Below are 20,094 nucleotides of genomic sequence, written 5' to 3' on the forward strand. Positions count from 1 at the left end.
CACTCGGAGGAAAGCCAAGCAGGGGAGAATGTGCAAACTCCACACACAGTCACCCGAGGCTGGAATTGAACCTGGGTTCCTGGTGCTTTGAGGCAGCAGTGCTAACCACTGAGCCACCGTGCCACCCCCAATGAGTTACCATGCCCCTATTGGCCCCTCGGATGATGACCTCTCCTCTCGGGGTCTTCCCTGCCCACTCTATCCATTAAGCCCCTCATTGCTTTGGAGACCTCAATCTCCCTCAGTCTCCTCTGTCCCAAGGAAAATGACCCTCATCTGTAAAACAAAATAAGCCAGGGACAGCCCCCTAAGGATCACACCACTCATTTTGAATAAATCAGTCAAATGGAATTAAATGAAACAGAGAGGTGACATCCCCTTAAGGGTTCACTCAAACCAAACCAAAGTCTCAGAAAGGAAACTGAACAAAATAAAATTTGCTTTTGAGTGTTGGTTCTACACAGTCATGGGTGCAGTCTGTACTTTTTTGTGGAGACAGTGAGGGCTGCAGATGCTAAAGATCAGAGTCGAAGGAGTGTGGCGCTGGAAAAGCCGGTCAGTCAGCATCCGAGGAGCAGGAGAATTGACATTTCGGGCATAAGCCCTTCATCAGGGGCTGATGCCTGAAACGTCAATTCTCCTGCTCCTCGGATGCTGCCTGACTGGCTGCGCTTTTCCAGCACCACACTCTTCGACTCCTTATATGTGCCCCAAATACTTAATTAAACAACTTTATTCAACCGCATGTTCCCATCAATGACAAAGTCCAGATCGTAGGGGATGCAGGGTGTACTCCTGGGGGCAACCCTTAATGTGAAAATGTCTATCATTTTCTATCATTTTGCTTCTGGAACAATCCAATTCTGTGAGCAAAAATGACAAATGGTTCTTCTTGTTCTCTGTAGGAAAGCAAACATCGATTTGAAATGGAACATAGGAAACGGATTGAGGTTCTGAGTGAGGCGAATGCTGAGCTCCAGCGATTGGACAGAATGAGGAGCTCACAGACCAGGGACATGCAGGTGAGTGAGCGAACAATAGTGTATGTTCTGATAAATGTCACATTTACGAGACAGTATGTAGGGCAAAAGTCAACAGGATGAACTTGCACAGTTAATGTTTTTGAGGGATTGCTGGGTTATAACAACAGTGAAGATTTCATATTAATTTTCTAACTTCTCTCTATGTTATAGCATTAAGGACTATGAAGAACATAGAACAACATGGGACAGGAACAGGCCCTTCGGCTGACAATGTTGCACCAAATTAAACTATTCCCTTCTGCCTGCCCTTGGTCCATATCCCTCCATTCCTTGCATATTCATGAGCTTATCTAAAAGCCCCTACTGTATCTGCCTCCATCACCACTCCTGGCAGCACATTCCAGACACCTACCGCCCTCTGTGTAAAATACTTGCCCCTCACATCTACTTTAAACTTTCACCCTCTCATTTAAATGCATGCCCCCTAGTTTTAGATATTTCAACTCTGGGAAAAAGATTCTAACCATCAACCCCTATCTGTGCATCTCATAATTTTATAGACTTCTATCAAGTCTGCCCTCAGCTTCTGCCAGTCTAGAGAAAACAACCTGAGTTTTTCTAGCCTCTCCTTATAGCTCATACCCTCTAATCCAGGCAGCGTCCTGGTAAACCTCTTCTGCAACGTCTCCAAAGCCTACAATGTATATTTCATCCAATGCAGTTTGAATATATTTGATAACACAATGAGTTTGAGGGCAGGTTCTGGTGGAGTGTGATTATCATTGAATTAATAACCCAGTCTATTGTTCCCCGAGTTGATGGTCCTCCAGGTGCAGTCGATGTCTGTCTCAGTGTGCGTCCTGGGGAACAGACTGTAGAACACAGAGTCAAAACCTTTCAGGACAGCATTGTAGATCTTGTAACAACAACTGCTTGCATTTAGGTGAAGCCTTTCAGGACCGTATTGTTGACCCGAGCTGCACTGCCTTTTGTGTAGCAGTGGGATTTGAGGTGCTTTGTGTGTTTCAGCAGTTTGTTTATCCTTCTTTGTCAGGGCTGTTGGAGCTTATTTGCGCGCTATTCTGTAAAGGAGCTGAGCTAATCTGGAGAGTAGATCAGTGATTTTGAGATTGTTGATTAATTTATTGATGTTTGGCTAAGGTCTGCCAATTGACTCGCCCAATTTTGTCAGTGGAATTTTGTCAACAGATATAGGGTAATATTGCGTAAGGTGATTTGTCCCTAATAACGGGATGTTAAGGCATCTGCCATTACAATGCTCAAGAATCTTCAACCCAAACAGCTGACAAATCTTAACTGGATAAAGGACAAAACCCATTGTGACGAACCCCAGAAAATTTGAGCATGAGTTGGACAGAGACAAGGGAAGCAACCCTGACTCAATGTGTTGAGTTAATGCATGGACTTAGCTGAATAAATTAACAAAAAGGATCATGGAATCCCGACAGTGCAGCAAGAGGCCATTTGGCCTGTCAGGTCTGCAATGACCCTCTGAAGAGCACCCCACTTCATCTGCTTAACCCTGTGTTTACCTTGACTAATTCACCTAACCTCTACAATCCCTGGACTCTACAGGATGATTTGGCACGGATAATCCACCTGACCTGCATATCTTTGGATTGTGGAAGGAAACCGGAGCACCCGGCAGAAACTCTCACAGACACGGGGGAGAAGGTACAAACTCCACACAGACAGTCACCCGAAGCTGGAATCAAACCCGGGTCCCTGGCGCTGTGAGGCTGCAGTGCTCCCCACTGAAGCACTGTGCCACTCTAGAGCTAGTATTCTTCCCGTCAACTTGTCTGCAGAACTGTTGGGTGATGATTGTTGTTTAAAGTTATAGTTCTGAAGTTTCCTCCCACAATTCAAGGATGTGCAGTTTAGGTGGCACGGTGGCTCAGTGGTTAGCACTGCTGCCTCACAGCGCCAGGGACCCAGGTTCAATTCCTGCCTTGGGCAACTGTCTGTGTGGGTTTCCTCCAGGTGCTCCGGTTTCCTCCCACAATCCAAAGATGTGCAGGTTAGGTAAATCAACCATGCTAAATTGCCCGTAGTGTTAGGTGTAGGGGAATGGGTCTGGCTGAGTTGCCAGACCCATTCCCCTACACCTTCGGAGGGTTGGTGTGGACTTGTTGGGCCGAAGGGCTTGTTTCCACGCTGTAGGGAATCTAATCTAACCTATCCATACCAAATCATCCTGTAGAGTTCTGAAGGGGTTCACATTGGCTCCACTCATTCTACTGATGTCGCCCACAGTCTGTAAGTAGGGTCAAGGAGTTCTACTTCAGCTTTCAGAGAGAGCAGATGTATCTGTACCAGCTCCTAAAATCCTGGTTGCTATGCCTGACTGAATTGAGTTGCATTCATTGTTACTATGCAATGCATCTTCTGTCAATACTCTCTAGTGAAGTATCTGCTATCAGAGGAGGTGAGGGCCCAGTGGTCTTATCACTGGGCCGTTAATTCAGAGACTCAGGTCGTGTCCCGGGGGGCCGAGTTTGAATCCTATCAGAGCAGATGGTGGGATTTGAATTCAGTTTAAAAAAAAACTGTAATTAAGAAATATAGAATTCCTCCAGTGTGGAAACTGGCCCTTCGGCCCAACAAGTCCACACCTACCCTTGGAAGAGTAACCTACCCAGACCTATTCCCCTGCCCCATTACTCTACATTTTCCCCTGACTAATGCACCTAACCGACACACCCCTGGATACTATGGGGCAATTTAGCCTGGCCAATTCACCCTTAACCTACACATCTTTGGATTGTGGGAGGGAACCCACGCAGACACGGGAAGAATGTGCACACTCCACACACACTGTCTAATGATAACCATGAAATGGAACATAGAACATTACAGGGCAGTGCAGGCCCTTCGGCCCTCCATGTTGCAGCGACCTGTGCAACCAATCCGAAGCCCCTTCATCCTTCTAAATTCCAATGAGATTAGACTTAATCTCTCCTCGTAAGCTGATTTATGATTATCAGGAAAACACCATCTAGTTCAGTAGTTCCCTTTAGAGAAGGAAATTGCCATTCTACATGTGACTCCAGATGCACAGTGGTGTGTTTGATTCTTATAGGTGATTAGGGATGGAGTAATAAATACTAGCCCAGCCTGTGACACATGCATCCTGTGGATGAATTAAAAAAAAAGACTGATAGGTAGACCCAAGGTAAAGAAAGGGTAAAGGAAGATTGGTGACAGGGAAACAACCTCAGACTACCTACCGCCAGTACCACATACTGCTGGAGATGGTAACTGGCACAAAACATGAGGAATGGTCAGCAGGGAAAATATCACATAGTTGCAACAGTACCTCACTGACTCTTGTCATGAAAAAAATCCCCAAAAGATCCAGAAGGAAATGGATGGAGGTTTGCTTGCTGAGCTGGAAGGTTCATTTCCAGATGTTTCGTCAAGTAATTAGGTAACATTTTCAGTGGGCCTCTGGGCGAAGCACTTTTGATAATTCCTGCTTTCTATTTTTATGTTTGGGTTGCTTTGGTTTGGTCATGTCAATTCTTGTAGTGACATCATTTCCTATGGTGATGTCATTTCCGGTTCTGTTTCTCAGAGGGTGATATATCAACAAACATATTGAATTAGACCCCATCTACCATCCCCTGAAAAAAAGAACTGGAAATGATGTCAACACAGGAAATGACATCACCAAACCAAAGAAACCCAAACATATAAATAGAAAGCAGGAATGATCAACAGTGCTTCGCCTGGAGTCCCACTGAAGATGTACCTAGTAGGGTAATGAAATGTCTGAGAATAAACCATCCAGCTCAGCAAGCAAACCTACATCCAGAACCTCAACCTGATCTACAAATCTTCTCAAAACTCGCTAAAACCCAGAAGAAAACAAAACAATTGAAGCAAGTGAGTTTGCCACTTTAAGAGCATTACCATTTTAACAAGACACAGTCAGTTAGCAGTGAAAGCACGGTTACTGTCAGGGAAAGAGAGCAATGTCTCTAGAAGCAGCAAAAAAACCAAGCTCAGCACTCCCAAGAAAAACCTTCATTCAGAAACTGGCAAGAAGGCCTGGGCATGACTGTGGACCAGGGACAGAGAGAGAGAGAGAGAGAGAGAGAAGCAAGTCATGTTTTGAAAATGCAGAGGCCTCAATGAGGGAGGGGCTGTGCGGAGCAACAGAATATAAATTTGTCGATCCCTCAGGAAAAAGGGGACGACTTGGTGATAATCGATGTGAAGAGCTAGAAAAGGGAAAGCAAAGGAGAGTAAAAGAGAGTTCTCACCTCTCGCAGTGATTATTGCCAACATTAAGGCAAAGCTGCAAAAGACAGAAAAGAAAATAAATTTCATCTGTTTGGAGGTGGGAGGGGTGAGGGAGGCTACAGAATCAGAATTTATTTCAATTGAAAACCAATACATTGAAGCAAATCTAGTGAAACAGTTTAACAGAGGAAGAAAGGAATAAATAGATATCAATGATGTGGTCTAATGTCTTCCTCCCATGATAACTCTCGATTTCTTCATATCCCTGGCTGACATTTGGCTATAGTTTGTCAAATGCTGACCTTGTCAATGATGTCCACATGAAAACGTTTGTGGTATTATTATCTTCACCTCCTGCAAGGTAAACCTACCCAAACATATTCACAAAATCCCAACATTCAACCCATCAAGTCCACAACAACCTTCCAAAGAGCATCCCACCCAGACCCACACCCCTACCGAATATTTCCCATGGCTAACCCACCCTGCCTGCGCACTATGAGAAGTTTAGCATGGCCAATCCATCTAACCTGTGCATCTTTGGACTGTGGGAGGAAACCTACAAAGCCACATAGAGAATGTACAAATGTCACACATTCCCCCAAGGCTGGGATTGAACCGGGTCGCTGGTGTTGTGAGGCAGCATTGTGAACCACTGAGCCACCTTTACAAGTGTAAAACCTCTTCTCGTCAGATTGTAAAAGGAGCTTAGTCAGCTTTACCAGCTATACATTGGGAACCTTATTGAAATGTCCCCCCAGCCCACGTAAGGATTTTCCAATCAGTAAAAGTATCTTAGAGTACAATATATTATCAGAGAAACAACCTCTGTTTTCAGTTTACCAATATCTTAACTTATGAATTCTAGATTATCCATGTGATCTTGTAAGGTTGTAAGTATGAGGCTAAAACTCTTTTATGATTGCTTATGAATATTTACTGTATTTTCCGTTCAGCTGGTGCCAGGGATGGGAATCGCGTAACAGCAAACGGGAGTTCGCTTTATAGAAAGTAAAGGCCCGCAATTCACAAATCACATTAAAACCAAATTGCGTTTGATCAACCCGCGTTGTAGGAGAATGTTATGGACCAGGCCAGGCCCCCTCAAGATATTTCAAGAAAGTAGCCCAGACCCTAACTTTTCTAGTTGTTTTAAGCAGGTGTAGAGTGGATATTCCGGGAGTGATGCAGCTGGCCCAACCATTCAGTTTTGAACAATACAGAATTTATTTGCAAAATTACTGAAAGAAACACAAACAAAAGAGAACAGAATACAGAATAACTTAACTTATCCGAAACCCCAGCAGAATATCCCCAATTAATGATTCTGTTCCCAATGCTTGCAACAATCCCCATAAACTCTCCTTGGCACAAAAGGAACAATCAAACACAGGGTCTTCCAGGAGAGATGTTAGAGAGAGGGATGGTCAGCATGGACCTGCTTTTTGGGGTCCAGCAGCTTCATAACTCATTAGCAGCCCTGAGTGGCCAGACTAATGGCTAAAACCAAACCAAAACCAAGCCAAACCAGAGAAAAGCTGAGCTGAGGAAACCAGCCACTCTTCTTTCTTCCTATAAGTGTTTTTTTTAAACTTGAAAGATTTTTTCCTGAGGCAGTATCTGTTAGTTATAATCAAATTGGCCTTGAAACCCCTCCAGGCCAGACCTCTTGTTAACTCTGCATTATGACTGCTCTGTACACAATCCCTGATGAAGGGCACATGCCCGAAACCTCGATTCTCCGGCTCCTAGGATGCTGCCTGACCTGCTGTGCTTTTCCAGCACCACACTCTCAACAAAAAACCCAAGGACAACGTAACTTTGTTAAAGGGGCAGCATCATCACAAAAGTGACAGAAACAAAAACACAGGTTGCTGGAAAAGCTCAGCAAGTTTGGCAGCACCCGGGGAGAGAAATCCAAATTGACATTTCAGGTCCGGTCTCCCTTCCTCCGAACAGAAAGCGACACAAAGTCTGACATAACCCTAAGCAGAAGTAGTTCCTGGGACAATCTACTCCCCCCCATTCACCCAGAGCCCTCCTCTCCTGTTTCCTCATATCAATGTCTGTTCATGATCTGTTTCAGGAGAGGATCTACAACCTGGAGTCCAGTCTGGACTTATTTCTTCGCAACAGTTACAAGCAGGCCTTGGCTGAGGAGAGACGTCGCTATCGGTTTCTGGCTGAAAAACACTTCCACCTGTCGTTCCAGTTTCTCAGCTTTTACAACAAGGTAGGCACTGACACCCCACCATCCCCCGAGTCTGAACACCTTTCCTAGGATCCATACCACTCCAAAATACTCAGCACTGGGAATGAAGGCCTGCAGCTGACAGCTCATAAGACGTGGGAATTGAAGTAAGCCATTCGGCCCATAGAGTCTGCTGTGACTTTCAGTGAGATCATGGGCTGACCTGATCATTCTCAACTGCTAATCCATGAGGTGGCTCAGCGATTAGCATTGCTGCCTTACAGTACTAGGGACCTTGGTTTGATTCCATCCTTGGGTGACTATGTGCATGGAGTTTACACAATCTCCCTGTGTCTGTGTGGTTTTCCCTCCAGGTGCTCTGGTGTCCTCCCACAGTTCAAAGGTATGCAGGTTAAGTGCATTGGCTGTGCTAAATTGCTCCGTGGTATCCAGGGATGTCTGGGTTAGCCATGGGAAATGCAGGGTTATGAGGCGGGTGGGAGGTCTCCAGTCTGAAAAGCAACGCACCACCACCACTTAATTATGTATTCAAACAGCTAGTTATCTCTGTATTCTGTGTGATCTAACCTTGTCAAACACTAAAGAAGGTGCAAAACCTGACCTACTCTTGGCGAGTAAGGCAGGGCACTGACTGAGGTGTCAGTGGGGGAGTACTTGGGGGCCAGTGACCATAATTCTATTAGTTTTAAAAGAGTGATGGAAGAGGATAGACCAGATTCAAAAGATGAAGTTCTAAATTGGAGAAAGGCTTATTTTGATGGTATTGGGCATGAACTTTCAAAAGCTGATTGAAGGCAGATGTTTGCAGGTGATGGGACAGCTGGAAAATGGGAAGCCTTCAGAAATGAGATAACGAGAGTCCACATACAGTATATTTCTGTCAGGGTGAAAGAAAAGGCTGGTAGATGTAGGGAATGCTGGATGACTAAAGAAATTGAGGGTTTGGTTAAGAAAAAGAAGGAAGCATATGTCAAGTGTAGACGAGATAGATGGAATGAATCCTTTGAAGAGTATAAAGGCAGGGGGAGTATACTTAGGAGGGAAATCAGGAGGGCAGGCATGAGGTAGCTTTGGCAAATAGAGTATGGAGAATCCAAAGGCGTTTCACAAATACGTTTAGGACAAAAGAGTAACTAGGGAGAGAATAGGGCCCCTCAAAGATCAGCAATTTATAGAGGTTTATAAAATCATGAGGATCACAGACAGGATAAATAGACAAAGTCTCTTCCCTGAAGTGGGGGAGTCCAGAACCAAATGGCACAGGTTTAGGGTGAGAGGGGATAGATATAAAAGTGACCTAAGGGGCACCTTTTTCCCACAGAGGGTGGTACATGTATGCAATGAGCTGCCAGTGGAGGCTGGTACAATTGCAACATTTAAAAGACATCTGGATGGGTATATGAATAGGAAGGATTTGGAGGGATATGGGCCGGATGCTAGCAGGAGGGACTAGTTTAGGTTGGGATATCCGGCCGGCATGGACAGGTTGGATCGAAGGGTCTGATTCTGTGCTGTACATCTCTATGACTCTATGACCTTAGTGAAGTCCATATTGACCACATCCACTGCTCTGCCTTCATCAATCCTCTTCATCACTTCCTCAAAAAACTCAATCAAGTTAGTGAGACACAATTTCCTAAACTGAACTAGTCCCATTTGCCTGCATTTGGCCCATATCCCTGTAAACCTTTCCTATCCATGTACCTGTCCAAGTGTCTTTTAAATGTTGTAACTGTACCCATCTCTACCACCACTGACAGCTCGTTCTATACACGCACCACCCTCTGCATGAAAATGGAACCCCTCAGGTCCCTTTTAAATCTTACCCCTCTCACCTTAAACGTATGCCCTCCACTTTTGGAGACCCTTATCTGAGGAAAGGACCTTGGCTAACCACCTTATTTATGACCGTCATGATTTTATAAACCTCAATATGGTCACCTGCCTCAGGTTACTGACTGTGTGGAGTTTGCACATTCTCCCCGTGTCTGCATGGGTTTCCTCCGGGTGCTCCGGTTTCCTCCCACAGTCCAAAGATGTGCAGATGCAGGTAAATTGGTCATGCTAAATTGCCCATGGTGTTAGGTGCATTAGTCAGACAGAAATGGGTCTGGGTGGGTTACTCTTCGGAGGGTCGGTGTGGTCTTGTTGGGCCGAAGGGCCTGTTTCCACACTGTAACTAATCTAATCTACACCCCTTAGCCTACGCCTCTCCTTATAACTCAAACCTTTCAGTCTCATAACATCCTTGTAAATGTTTTTGCATGCTTTCCAGTTTAATAACATCTGTTCTATAGCAGGGAGGCCAGAGTTTTGCAGTTCTCCAAATGTGGCCTTACCAATGTCTTGTACAGCCATCATTTGATAACCCAAATCCTGTACTCGATATTCTGATCGATCCAGGCAAGCGTGCCAAATGCCGCCTTCACCACCCTGTCTCCTCATACAATCTCTACAATGCAGATAGACACTATTCGGCCCATTGAATCTACATCAACCCTCTGAACATCTAGACCATCCCTCCCTACCCCACCCCACCACATCCTCGCAGATATAAATTGCCCCAAACATCCATTTAGTTCACAAGTGGTACTCTGAGGTGTGTGGGAAAATCAGGCTTTCATACCAGCCTGGCCTTACTCGTGACTCCAGACTGACAGTAATGTGACTGATACCTCCATGCCAAAGTGCCAGGATGGAGCATACACACCAGCCTCCCATCTACTGGAAACATCTTTGGCAGAGTGAGCCCACGGCCCTCTTCCACAGTAATGGTACGATAATTGGCAAATTGGAAGGTGATTTCCCCATGACGTCATTTCCCAGGGTGGAGTTTTGATTGTCCCTTTTGGTGGCCATGTAAGCTGCACTCATTAGAACAGGGCAAGGAATCAGTCAAGTGACTGTAATCATTGACAGGACAGGGGATTTGATGGACAGGTCCACCCAAAGTCTGTCTACCATCCTGAAGGCACTAGTCAGGATGGAACGCTCTCTGCTTGCCTCTTGATATGTCCCAGCAAACCACTGAGGAAGACAGCTCATCAGCATCTACTGAAGGGTAGTTAGGAGATAGACCATAGATGCTGGCCTAACCATGGATACTTGCATCCTCTGAGTGAATGAAGTGATCTGGTTTGTTGGGATCAATATCCCATTCGGTCATCTATTAAGATATTGGCACCCCTGAGGTATTTTCCACCTGTTGTCATGTGTTTGAGTGTTGATTCATATTGGATGGAGATATGCATAGCCTTCCCAAAGGCTTTTTCTTCGGCCTGTGTTTGTTGACATAGGGGGATCTTGCGTATTAGTCTTTCAGCTGAATGTAGCACCTCTTCCAAGGGCTAACTAATTCAGCACAATTAAAGGATACAGTCAGTACTGTAGGCACACACCCGCTGCTGTTGTGAATTATGAATGTATGGTGTTACACAGCCAACAGATGTTAACAATGTACTTAATCAAACTTTGGGATTCTCTGACACAGTGGGAGCAGCCTAACTTCTGGCCCAAAAGTTCATGTCCCACCTTCCTAGGATGTATTGCCTGAACAAGGTGGCTCAAGTTGTTAAGGGCTGTTACGGTACAGTGGTAGTGTTGTCCCACCTACTCCAGAGGTGTGTCATAACATCTTTGTGAAAGGTTGACTAGAAGATAGCCAAGTTAATTATAAATTAGCTACAAAGTGAGGTAACATTTCTTTCTCTGTATTAATTAAGATAATTTTAGTTCAATAATGACAGTAATTGTGCCTGTGCTGTTGGTAATAATCAGTAAACTGTTCCTCTTTTTGTTTATTCGTGGGATGTGGGTTTCGTTGACTTGGCTAGCATTTATTGCAGATTCCTTGATGCTCCTGCAGGGTTACATGATTGACAATGTCGTAAGACTAAAATGATGGCCCCACCGTTAATCATTGGGTTGCTATGCTTTATCTGTTCCTCGTTCTCCTCATTTTCTGTTTCAGGCTCGTGACGTTCTCCACAGCAAAGTCCCAGGGTGGAGAGAACACACCAGCCCAGCATCTTCTGGAAACGTCTCTGGCAGAGCAAGCCCACGGCCTTCTTCCACGGTAATGTCTCTCAATACGGTAACCAGCAAGTTGGCAGGTCATTTTCCTTTGTCGTCATTTCCCAGGGTGGAACTCTGACTGAAAACAAACAATGCTGGAGATCACAGCGAGTTAGGCAGCATCTATGGAGAGAGAGCATGCTAATGCTTCGAATCTAGATGCCTCTTCATCAGAGGTCTTCGTCAGCTCTGATGAAGATTCATCTCAATTTGAAACGTTACCTTGCTCTCTCTCCACAGATGTTGCCTGACCTGCGCTGTGATCTCCAGCATTTTTGACTTTCAGTGCAGATTCCAGCATCTCCAGTAATTTGCTCCTGGATGGAGCTCTGATTGTCCCATTTGGTGGCCAAGTTAGCTGAACTCATTAGAACAGGGCAAGGAATTGGTCGAGTGGCTGTAATCATTGGGTTCTGATAGACAGGGGGTCAGGAAATTTGATGTACAGGTCTTCCCAAAGCCTGAAGGCACAAGTCAGGAGGGGGATGTAAGACTGTCTGCTTGCCTGAGTGAGTATAGCTCTAATAATGCTCAAAGATCTCAACACCATCCAGGATGAAGCTTACATCTTGACTGGCCCATTCACCCCTGCCAACATTCACTCCCTGTCAGCACTGATGCATGGTGAACACCATCTACAAGGTGCACTGCAGAAACCCACCACCAAACCTCCTTCGAGAGCACCTTCCAAACCAAAAGGAGGAGTGCAGCAGTCACATGACTTTGGTGGTGCCTATATCTTAGAGGTATTTGCATCGGCATTAGTAGGAAGAGGCATTTAGAAAATAGAAAGAAGGACTTTTCCTTTATTTCTTCTTTTGGATTGGTCCAGAGAGCTGTTGACAATTGGACAGCATGCTGGCATTATCACTTCTAAGCAGGAGTCTAAATTTTCAATAGCTCTCAATTTGCTTTATGAGGAATTCCCACTGGAAAATGTTATGTAGATCCAGACCACTATCACTCGTTGTGTTAAGGCTCTGTCTGAAAACCTACAAACCAAGCATCGCGTAGCAGAGTTGGGACATCATGTTGTGGCTGTACAGGACATTGGTTAGGCCACTTTTGGAATATCGTGTTCAGTTCTGGTCTCCCTCTTGTAAGAAGGATGTTGTGAAACTTGAAAGGGTTCAGAAAAGATTTACAAGGATGTTGCCAGGGTTGGAGGATCTGAGCTACAGGGAGAGGCTGAACAGGCTGGGGCTGTTTTCCCTGGAGCATCGGAGGCTGATGGGTGACCTTATAGAGGTTTATAAAATCAGGAGAGGCATGGATAGGGTAAATAGACAAGGTCTTTTTCCCAGCATAGTGGAGTCCAAACCTAGAGGACATAGGTTTAAACTGAGAGAGGATAGATTTAAAAAGGGCCAACTGTTTCACATAGAGGGTGGTGCGTATATGGAATGAGCTGGCAGAGGAAGTGGTGGAGGCTGGTACAATTGCAATATTTAAAAGACATGCGGATGGGTAAATGATTAGGAAGGGTTTAGAAGGATATGGGCCAAGTGCTGGCAAATGGGACTAGATTAGGATATCTGGTTGGTATGGACAAGTTGGACTGAAGGGTCTATTTCCATGCTGTATATCTCAATGACTGTATAGTTAACTGCATGATGACAATAGGTACTACACTGGTAGTTAGACAGAATTACTAAGACAATCAGGAGACAGAGATGAAATATTTACTACCATGAGGATCTAGTGTGAGCTAGTGTGCAGTCTACAACATTAACCCTTTCAGATATTATGTTTTTGCTACTTCAATGAAGTTTTAATTTACGTATATATACTATTATGTCAAACGAGCAAGTGCAGATGTAATCCGGCACAGGACTGCGACTGAACCACGTGATACAGTGAATTGTGTAACTGCTGGAAATAAAATTATTTGAAAGCTGAGGACCCAGCTTGTTGACGTATTTTGTGTTTTTCTTTCTCGAAACATTGCCCCCACAGAGTGATGATAATGTCTCGAGGTATAGCTATGTTCCCAGCCCTCAGCCATCGAGTCGTGAGTTAAATGGGGCAGAGCTGACCACGTATCCATACTCTGACCACAGGCAGCTCGAGGAAAGAAATGCCTCACCAAGTAAGATGTTCTGGAGTTTCTTATATGCGTACTGCTCATGTTCTTCCTAATCAAAATGCATCACCTCACATGCCTCTGCACTGAATTTTTATTGCTGCCTATCTGTCCAGTCTACCAAACTGACCACAGCTTTCAAAGGAAATGCATGTACAATCTGTTTTAAATGAAATAATGTTCCTTCTCTATCATTAACTTGATTTCAGTTCCCTTAAACAATATATAATAAACCTTTAATTCATTTCAAAGCATCATCAATATTTTGAAGACATGGAAACCTAAAAAGTAGAAACAGAGGTAGGCCATTTGGCCCACTGAACCCAGTCCTCCAGTTCTGGACTCCCCCACCCCAGGGAAAACATCTTGACTATTCACCCTAACCATGCCACTCATGATTTTTAAAGTCACCCCTCAGCCTCCGACGCTCCAGGGAAAACAGCCCCAGCCTATTTTGCTTCTCCCTATAGCTCAAACCCTCCAACCCTGGCAACGTGCTTGTAAGTCTTTTCTGAGCTTTTTCAAGTTTCACAACATCTTTCCTGCAGCAGGGAGACCAGAAGTGGCCAACCGTTGTCCGCAACATGGCGTCCCAACACCTATACTCAACGTTAAGACTAATATTGTTGTTGCTGCTGTAATTTCAGAGTGACATGTGTGAGCGGGAAGTCTAAGTAGGTTATGAAGCTTCAGTGGAGTGGAGTGATGCAATGATTGATGGCTGCAAGGACATGTACACCCAGTGAGTGATGATATCTGTGTGTATTTTCTCAGGAGCAGGCTCTGAGGGGCGTCTGTCAAGGTCTGGCTCACTTGGAGAAAAGATTAATGCAATGGTCAATCCTCGTGTACAAGCCATTGCCTCTCACTCCGCCAGCAGCAATAAAACCATGTTAAGTTTTGAAAGAGGGGATATTATCGCCATTTTGGTTCCCGAGGCGAGGAATGGCTGGCTTTATGGAAAACTGGAAGGCACACCCAAGTATGTAATTCTAACAATCACTTGATGGAATGTGAATGTGGTTGAGAAGAGAAACACAGAGCCAACGCTTTCTGCCTTGCCCTCATCAAGACAAGTTCCAAATTTCAAACAATCACAACAATTACTACCACAGGAGAAAGTCAGGAGTCACCAGGTTATGGTCCAACGGGCTTATCTGAAATCACAAGCTTTCAGAGCACTGCCCCTTCTTCAGGTGGATGCACTCTGAAAGGCTTCAAAAGCTTGTGGTTTCAAATGAACCTGTTGCACTAAAACCCAGTGTCATGTCACTTCTGACCTTGTCCACCCCAGTCCAACACCGGCTCCTCCATGTCATGGCTACCACAGGGGAACGTCGTCTTTGTTGGCTGGCAAGATATTGACATGGAGAAAACATCGGGGAGCAGAGGGTTCTCTCTGCTCCCAGGTGATCCAACAGGGCCTGCCCATTCAATTAAACACAGTTTGCAAATCTCAAAATATAATGTCTACTGTTGGATATGCTTCTGTGATGAGGCAACACTTGCTGAGTTATCAGCTACACTAGCAGTCACTTAAAATAATTAGTCAAACACGTAACATGGCCCATTCATGCTTGTCACTACAAGTATATTAACCTTATTTCTGTTTTGAAGCAGCCAGGAGCTGGGGAATCATAGTTCCTTGGTGCTTTCTCCTTGGCAATACCTTGACAATCAGGGTTGATTAGTCAATCAATCAGTACCCTTTTCTCTTGCAGCATAAATAGTTGTGATGAATCGAAAATTGGGATTCGTGCACTTGTCCTGATGAGTGCAAAACGAAAAGTTTCAGTGACATGTCTTTCTTTTCTCCCTGACAGTAAAATATTCTCTTTAACAGTGAAGACCGTTTCATGAATGCAAAGCAGTTTGGCTTTTACCTCCCTCTACGCTGATCAGCAACAAATGTGTTTCCTCCATCTTCCTATAAAAGAATCCCTACAGTGTGGAAAGGCGTCATTCAGCACATTGAGCCTACACTGATCCTCCAAAGAGAGTTCCACCTAGGTGCCCCCAGATCCCTACCCTATCCCCATAACCCCACATTTCCCACGGCTAACCCACCTAGCCTGTACATCCCTGGACATAATGGGCAATTTAACATAGCTAATCCACCTGCATATCTTTGGATTCTGGAAGGAAACCAGAGCATTGGGAGAAATCGCACACACACACTGCGAGAATGTGCAAACTCCACACAGACGGTCACCTGAGGTTTGGAACAAACCCACACTCCTCCTTTGAGGGTAGCAGTGCTAACCACTGAGCCACCGTGCCACCCCATTTGACTTTTGATATTGGTGCATAATCCTAAATGTTACAGAGGTTTATACAATCCTGAGGGGCACAGATAAGGTGAAAGCAAAGATCTTTTCCCTAGGATTGGGAAGTTCAAAGCTAGAGGGCAAAATTTTGAAATGAGGGGAGAAAGGAACCTGAGGGGCAACTTTTCACACAGTGTCATTCGTGTGATGAATGAAGTTCCAGAGGAAGTGGTAGATGCGGGCACAGTTAAAACATTTAAAAGACGTTTGAACAGGTACATGAATAGCAAGAGTTTAGAGGAATATGGGTCAAACGCAGTCAAGTGGAACTAGTTTAGTTTGGGAAACTTGGTCGGCATGGATGAGTTGGACAAAGGGTCTGTTTCTATGCTTCATGAATCTATGTTGGAGGTACAACCGAAATGATTAGTGAGTGATGTACGTTAACTGTAAATATTACGCAGTCAGGTCAAAATGTTCCTTTAAATTCACTGAAGGATAGGATTATCATTATCTCTGAGAATTGGGTTTGGATTTATTTTTGACCATAGCAGCTGACGGAACTCAAATGCGGTCAATAATTCTGGAATATGTAATAGTGACCATGACAGCCATTGTTAAAACTCCATCTGGAGTCACTAATACCCTTTAGGGAAGAAAATGTGCCATTCTTAGCCAATCTGGCTTACACATGACTCCAGAACCACAGCAAGGTGAATGGTGTTCTAGAACAGAGGGACCTAGGAGTTCTGGTACATGATTTTTTTGAAGTTTGCATCATGTATAGAGTGGGTGGCTAAAAAGGTGTTTAGCACGCGTGCCTTCATTTCTCAGTCCTTTGAGGGTAGGAGTTGGGACGTCATGTTGAGGTTGCACAAGACATTGGGCAAGGCCTCTTTTGGAGTACAGTGTCCAGTTCTGGTCTCTCTGTTATAGGAAGGATATTGTTAAGCTAGAGAGGGTTCAGGCATTTATTAGGGTATTACCAGGTATGAGATGTTTGGGTTATAAAGAAATGCTGGATAGGCTGGGTCTTTTCTCATCGCAACATAGGAGGTTAAGAGGCGACCTGATGGAAGTTTATAAAATCATGAGGGCTATAGATAGAGTTCATGGTAGTTGCCTTTTCCCTTGGATGGGAAACTTCAAGACCATGGGGTATATTTTTAAAAAGAAAGGAGATAGATTTATAAAAAGACCCAAGGGGCAAGTGTTTTGGTTTGAGTGCACAATGAAGTACCTGAGGAAGAGGTGAATGTGGGTTGCAACAGTTACAGCGCTTAAAAGACATTTGGATAAGTACATGAACAGGAAAGGTTTGGAGGGATGTGGGCAAAGCGCAGGCAAGTGGGACTAGTTCAGTTTGGGATTATGGTTTGCATAAATGAGTTGGACCGAAGAGTCTGATCCTGTGCTGTATGACTCTGCGACCCTTAACTATTCTCTGGAATGGCTGAGCAAACCATCAGTTCAAGGGCAGTTAGGGACTGGCAACTCACACTGGCCTCGCCAGAGACACCCACGTCCCCTGAGAAAAGAAAAAGTATCAGAACTGCACACAATATTTCACTGGGAGCTGTACCAATGGACTTGTTAAGTGTCTGGAATACTTCAGTTTTGAGCTCAATATTACTCTTTTATCCCTGCTCCTTATCTGTTGCCTATTTCACATCTTCACCATGTACATCTGTAGTTTCCCCAATATTACCATCGTCACTCTGACTTTGTCCAGTCACAGCAGTTAAGGTAATACAAAGCTCGCCTTGAGTATACTTTTTACCCCTCTAGCCTGACACTTTCCCTTTAATTGCTTATACCCTTTAAATTTGATTTAGATGCAATTTTTCACATCCACATGGCCCTCACGTGCATCTATATTTGACCTGATATTTCTGTGAAATTATATTGAGCTGACCTTGGAGAATTGAGGGCTAGCAAAACACCTTACTGTTTTTCAATTCATTCGCAATGTGCATCGCTGGTAAGGTTAGCACCTGTAGCCCATCCCTCACTGCCCAGAGGGTTTTTAAGTGTCAACCATATTGCTGTGGGTCTGGAGTCACGTGTAGACCAGCCCAGTTAAGATGGTAATTTGCTTCCCTGAAGGACATTAATGATCTAGATGGGATTTCCCCCAACAATCAACAAAGGCTCACTGTCATCACTAAGCTCCTAATTCCATATTTTTAATCAAAATGAAATTCTGCAATGGTGGGATTTGAACCTGCATGCCAGGACATCATGTAGGCCTCTGAGTTAATAGTTTTGGGGCAGCACAGTGGCTCTGTGGTTAGCATTGCTGCCTCACAGTGCCAGGGACCTGGGGTCTATTCCACCCTCAGGTGGCTGTCTGTGTGGAGTTTGCACACTCTCCCTGTGTCTGCATAGGTTTCCTCCAGGTGCTCCGGTTTCCTCCCGCAGTCCAAAGATGCGCAGGTCAGGTGGATTGGCCATGCTAAATTGCCCCATAGTATCCAGAGATGTATAGGTTAGGTGCATTAGTCAGGGGTAAATATAGGATAACAAGATAGGGGAATGGGTCTGGGTGGGTTACACTTCGGAGGGTCAGTGTGGAGTTGTTGGGCCAAATGGCCTGTTTCCGCACTGTAGGGATTCTATGATACTAGTTCAGCACGAATACCATGAGGCTGTCAGCTCCCCCTAGCCTGCCCCTTCCGGTTGGTCACATGTTAACCATTTCGAACCATTCAGCACCCACATAGTAAAGTTGCTTCAACTTTGTTGTTACTTTTAGAGACGGTAGAGTCGTGGTAATATCACTGGACTAGTAATCCAGAGGGACATGGTTAAAGTCCTGAGAACCGAGGCTCAAATCCTACCCCTGCAGTTGGTGGAGCTTAAATCCAGTTAATGGAATCTGGTGACCATGACAGTATTGTCAATTGATGTTTAAAAACCCATCATGGTTCACTAATGCCCATTAGGGAAGGAAATCTGTCATCCTTACCTGGTCTGGTTTACACGTGACTCCAGATGTGACATGATGTGGTTAACTGGTAAACATAATTAATGATCAACAGGATCTTGCCTTACTAGAGGTGCCTGGTTACATGTAGAATGTTTTCAGAAATTTGCCACAGTTAGTTTTGAGGATACTTCTGTTTTTCTCTCTCTTTAATCCATGATTGTCTATTGAATCTGTGCTTACAGACAGGGCTGGTTCCCATGCTCATTCGTCCGGCCTTTGGAAGAAGAGATACGAAGACGAGAGCCTTCAACCAGGTAATTATACTGGAGTGGGGGGGGGGAATGAGTACCAGTTTGAGTGAAACATTAACCACATAGATACAGCTACAAAACATCTCCCGCATGGCCATTGTGACATAACTTGGTGTTTGTTACACATCTGGCCAAATGAAAACCAATTGTCGCTGCACTTTCTTGGCAGGGGACTGAAGAACTGAGCTCGTTCAACCCCTTTGGCCACTTATTGTTGTATTGTTACCAATGACAAAGGTCCCCTGTGGATTATTGGTGAAAGGAGGGATTCATTTCCCAACCTTCTGTGCTGTGCGCACATCAGGACAAATTCAAGAATGCCAAAGTTCAAACAATCATAATTTACAAGAAAAAAAGGTCGGTGGGGGGGGAGTGATTGGTTAACAAATAAACTCTGAGGTCTTGCCATGGAGAATGTAATGGAGTGTGCTAGGCTACCCAATCTCAGGGTGTTAAATTTGAACATATTCCTTTTGTTTGCAGAGAACATGTCTCTGCAAATTAATTTATATCCTCTTCAGCAAGCATAAATGAGCACAAAAGCTCAAATAATTATCTACTATCTGTTGTTCCTGTAGTCATTAGCATATTAGGACTGTTCTTCAAGTGTTGCCACAATTGTAGGCTCATATCCAACACAGACATTGGCAAGTATGCACTGGTGGTGTGTTTACTGCCATACCCAAGAGCTTGGCTCCCCTGTGGTATACATTGTTATAATATATTGAAAGTTGGTATTCTTGCATTTCTCTTGATGAAAGCAAGGTGGAAAACTTTGACAATAAGTATCTTCTTTTAGCAGTGTTCCGCCACCGTCTGTAGATCATATTAATTCCAGAAACCCAAATGAGGGATACAGCTCCCGGTGCAGCACAGATGCAAATTGTGAGACCAACTGACACTCAGACCTGCTAGTCTCTCCTCATATTTCTCACGAGATGCATGGGTATCTAGGTAACTTGGGTA

At 44.5% G+C, this 20,094-nt stretch overlaps 1 protein-coding gene across 1 annotated transcript in view; it reads left to right on the forward strand.

Annotated features, from left to right (window-relative positions):
* The window catches only part of LOC140488944 (BAR/IMD domain-containing adapter protein 2-like 2), a 63,315-nt gene that overhangs the window by 27,750 nt on the left and 15,471 nt on the right, over positions 1-20,094 (forward strand). Inside the window, exons 6-11 of the mRNA XM_072588168.1 lie at positions 906-1,022; positions 7,339-7,485; positions 11,435-11,539; positions 13,495-13,627; positions 14,396-14,603; positions 19,060-19,131. Coding sequence (XP_072444269.1) covers positions 906-1,022; positions 7,339-7,485; positions 11,435-11,539; positions 13,495-13,627; positions 14,396-14,603; positions 19,060-19,131 — 782 coding nt within the window. The remainder of the gene's footprint in view (positions 1-905; positions 1,023-7,338; positions 7,486-11,434; positions 11,540-13,494; positions 13,628-14,395; positions 14,604-19,059; positions 19,132-20,094) is intronic.

Source organism: Chiloscyllium punctatum, chromosome 18 (assembly GCF_047496795.1).
Source record: "Chiloscyllium punctatum isolate Juve2018m chromosome 18, sChiPun1.3, whole genome shotgun sequence".
NCBI classification, from domain to species: Eukaryota; Metazoa; Chordata; class Chondrichthyes; order Orectolobiformes; family Hemiscylliidae; genus Chiloscyllium; species Chiloscyllium punctatum.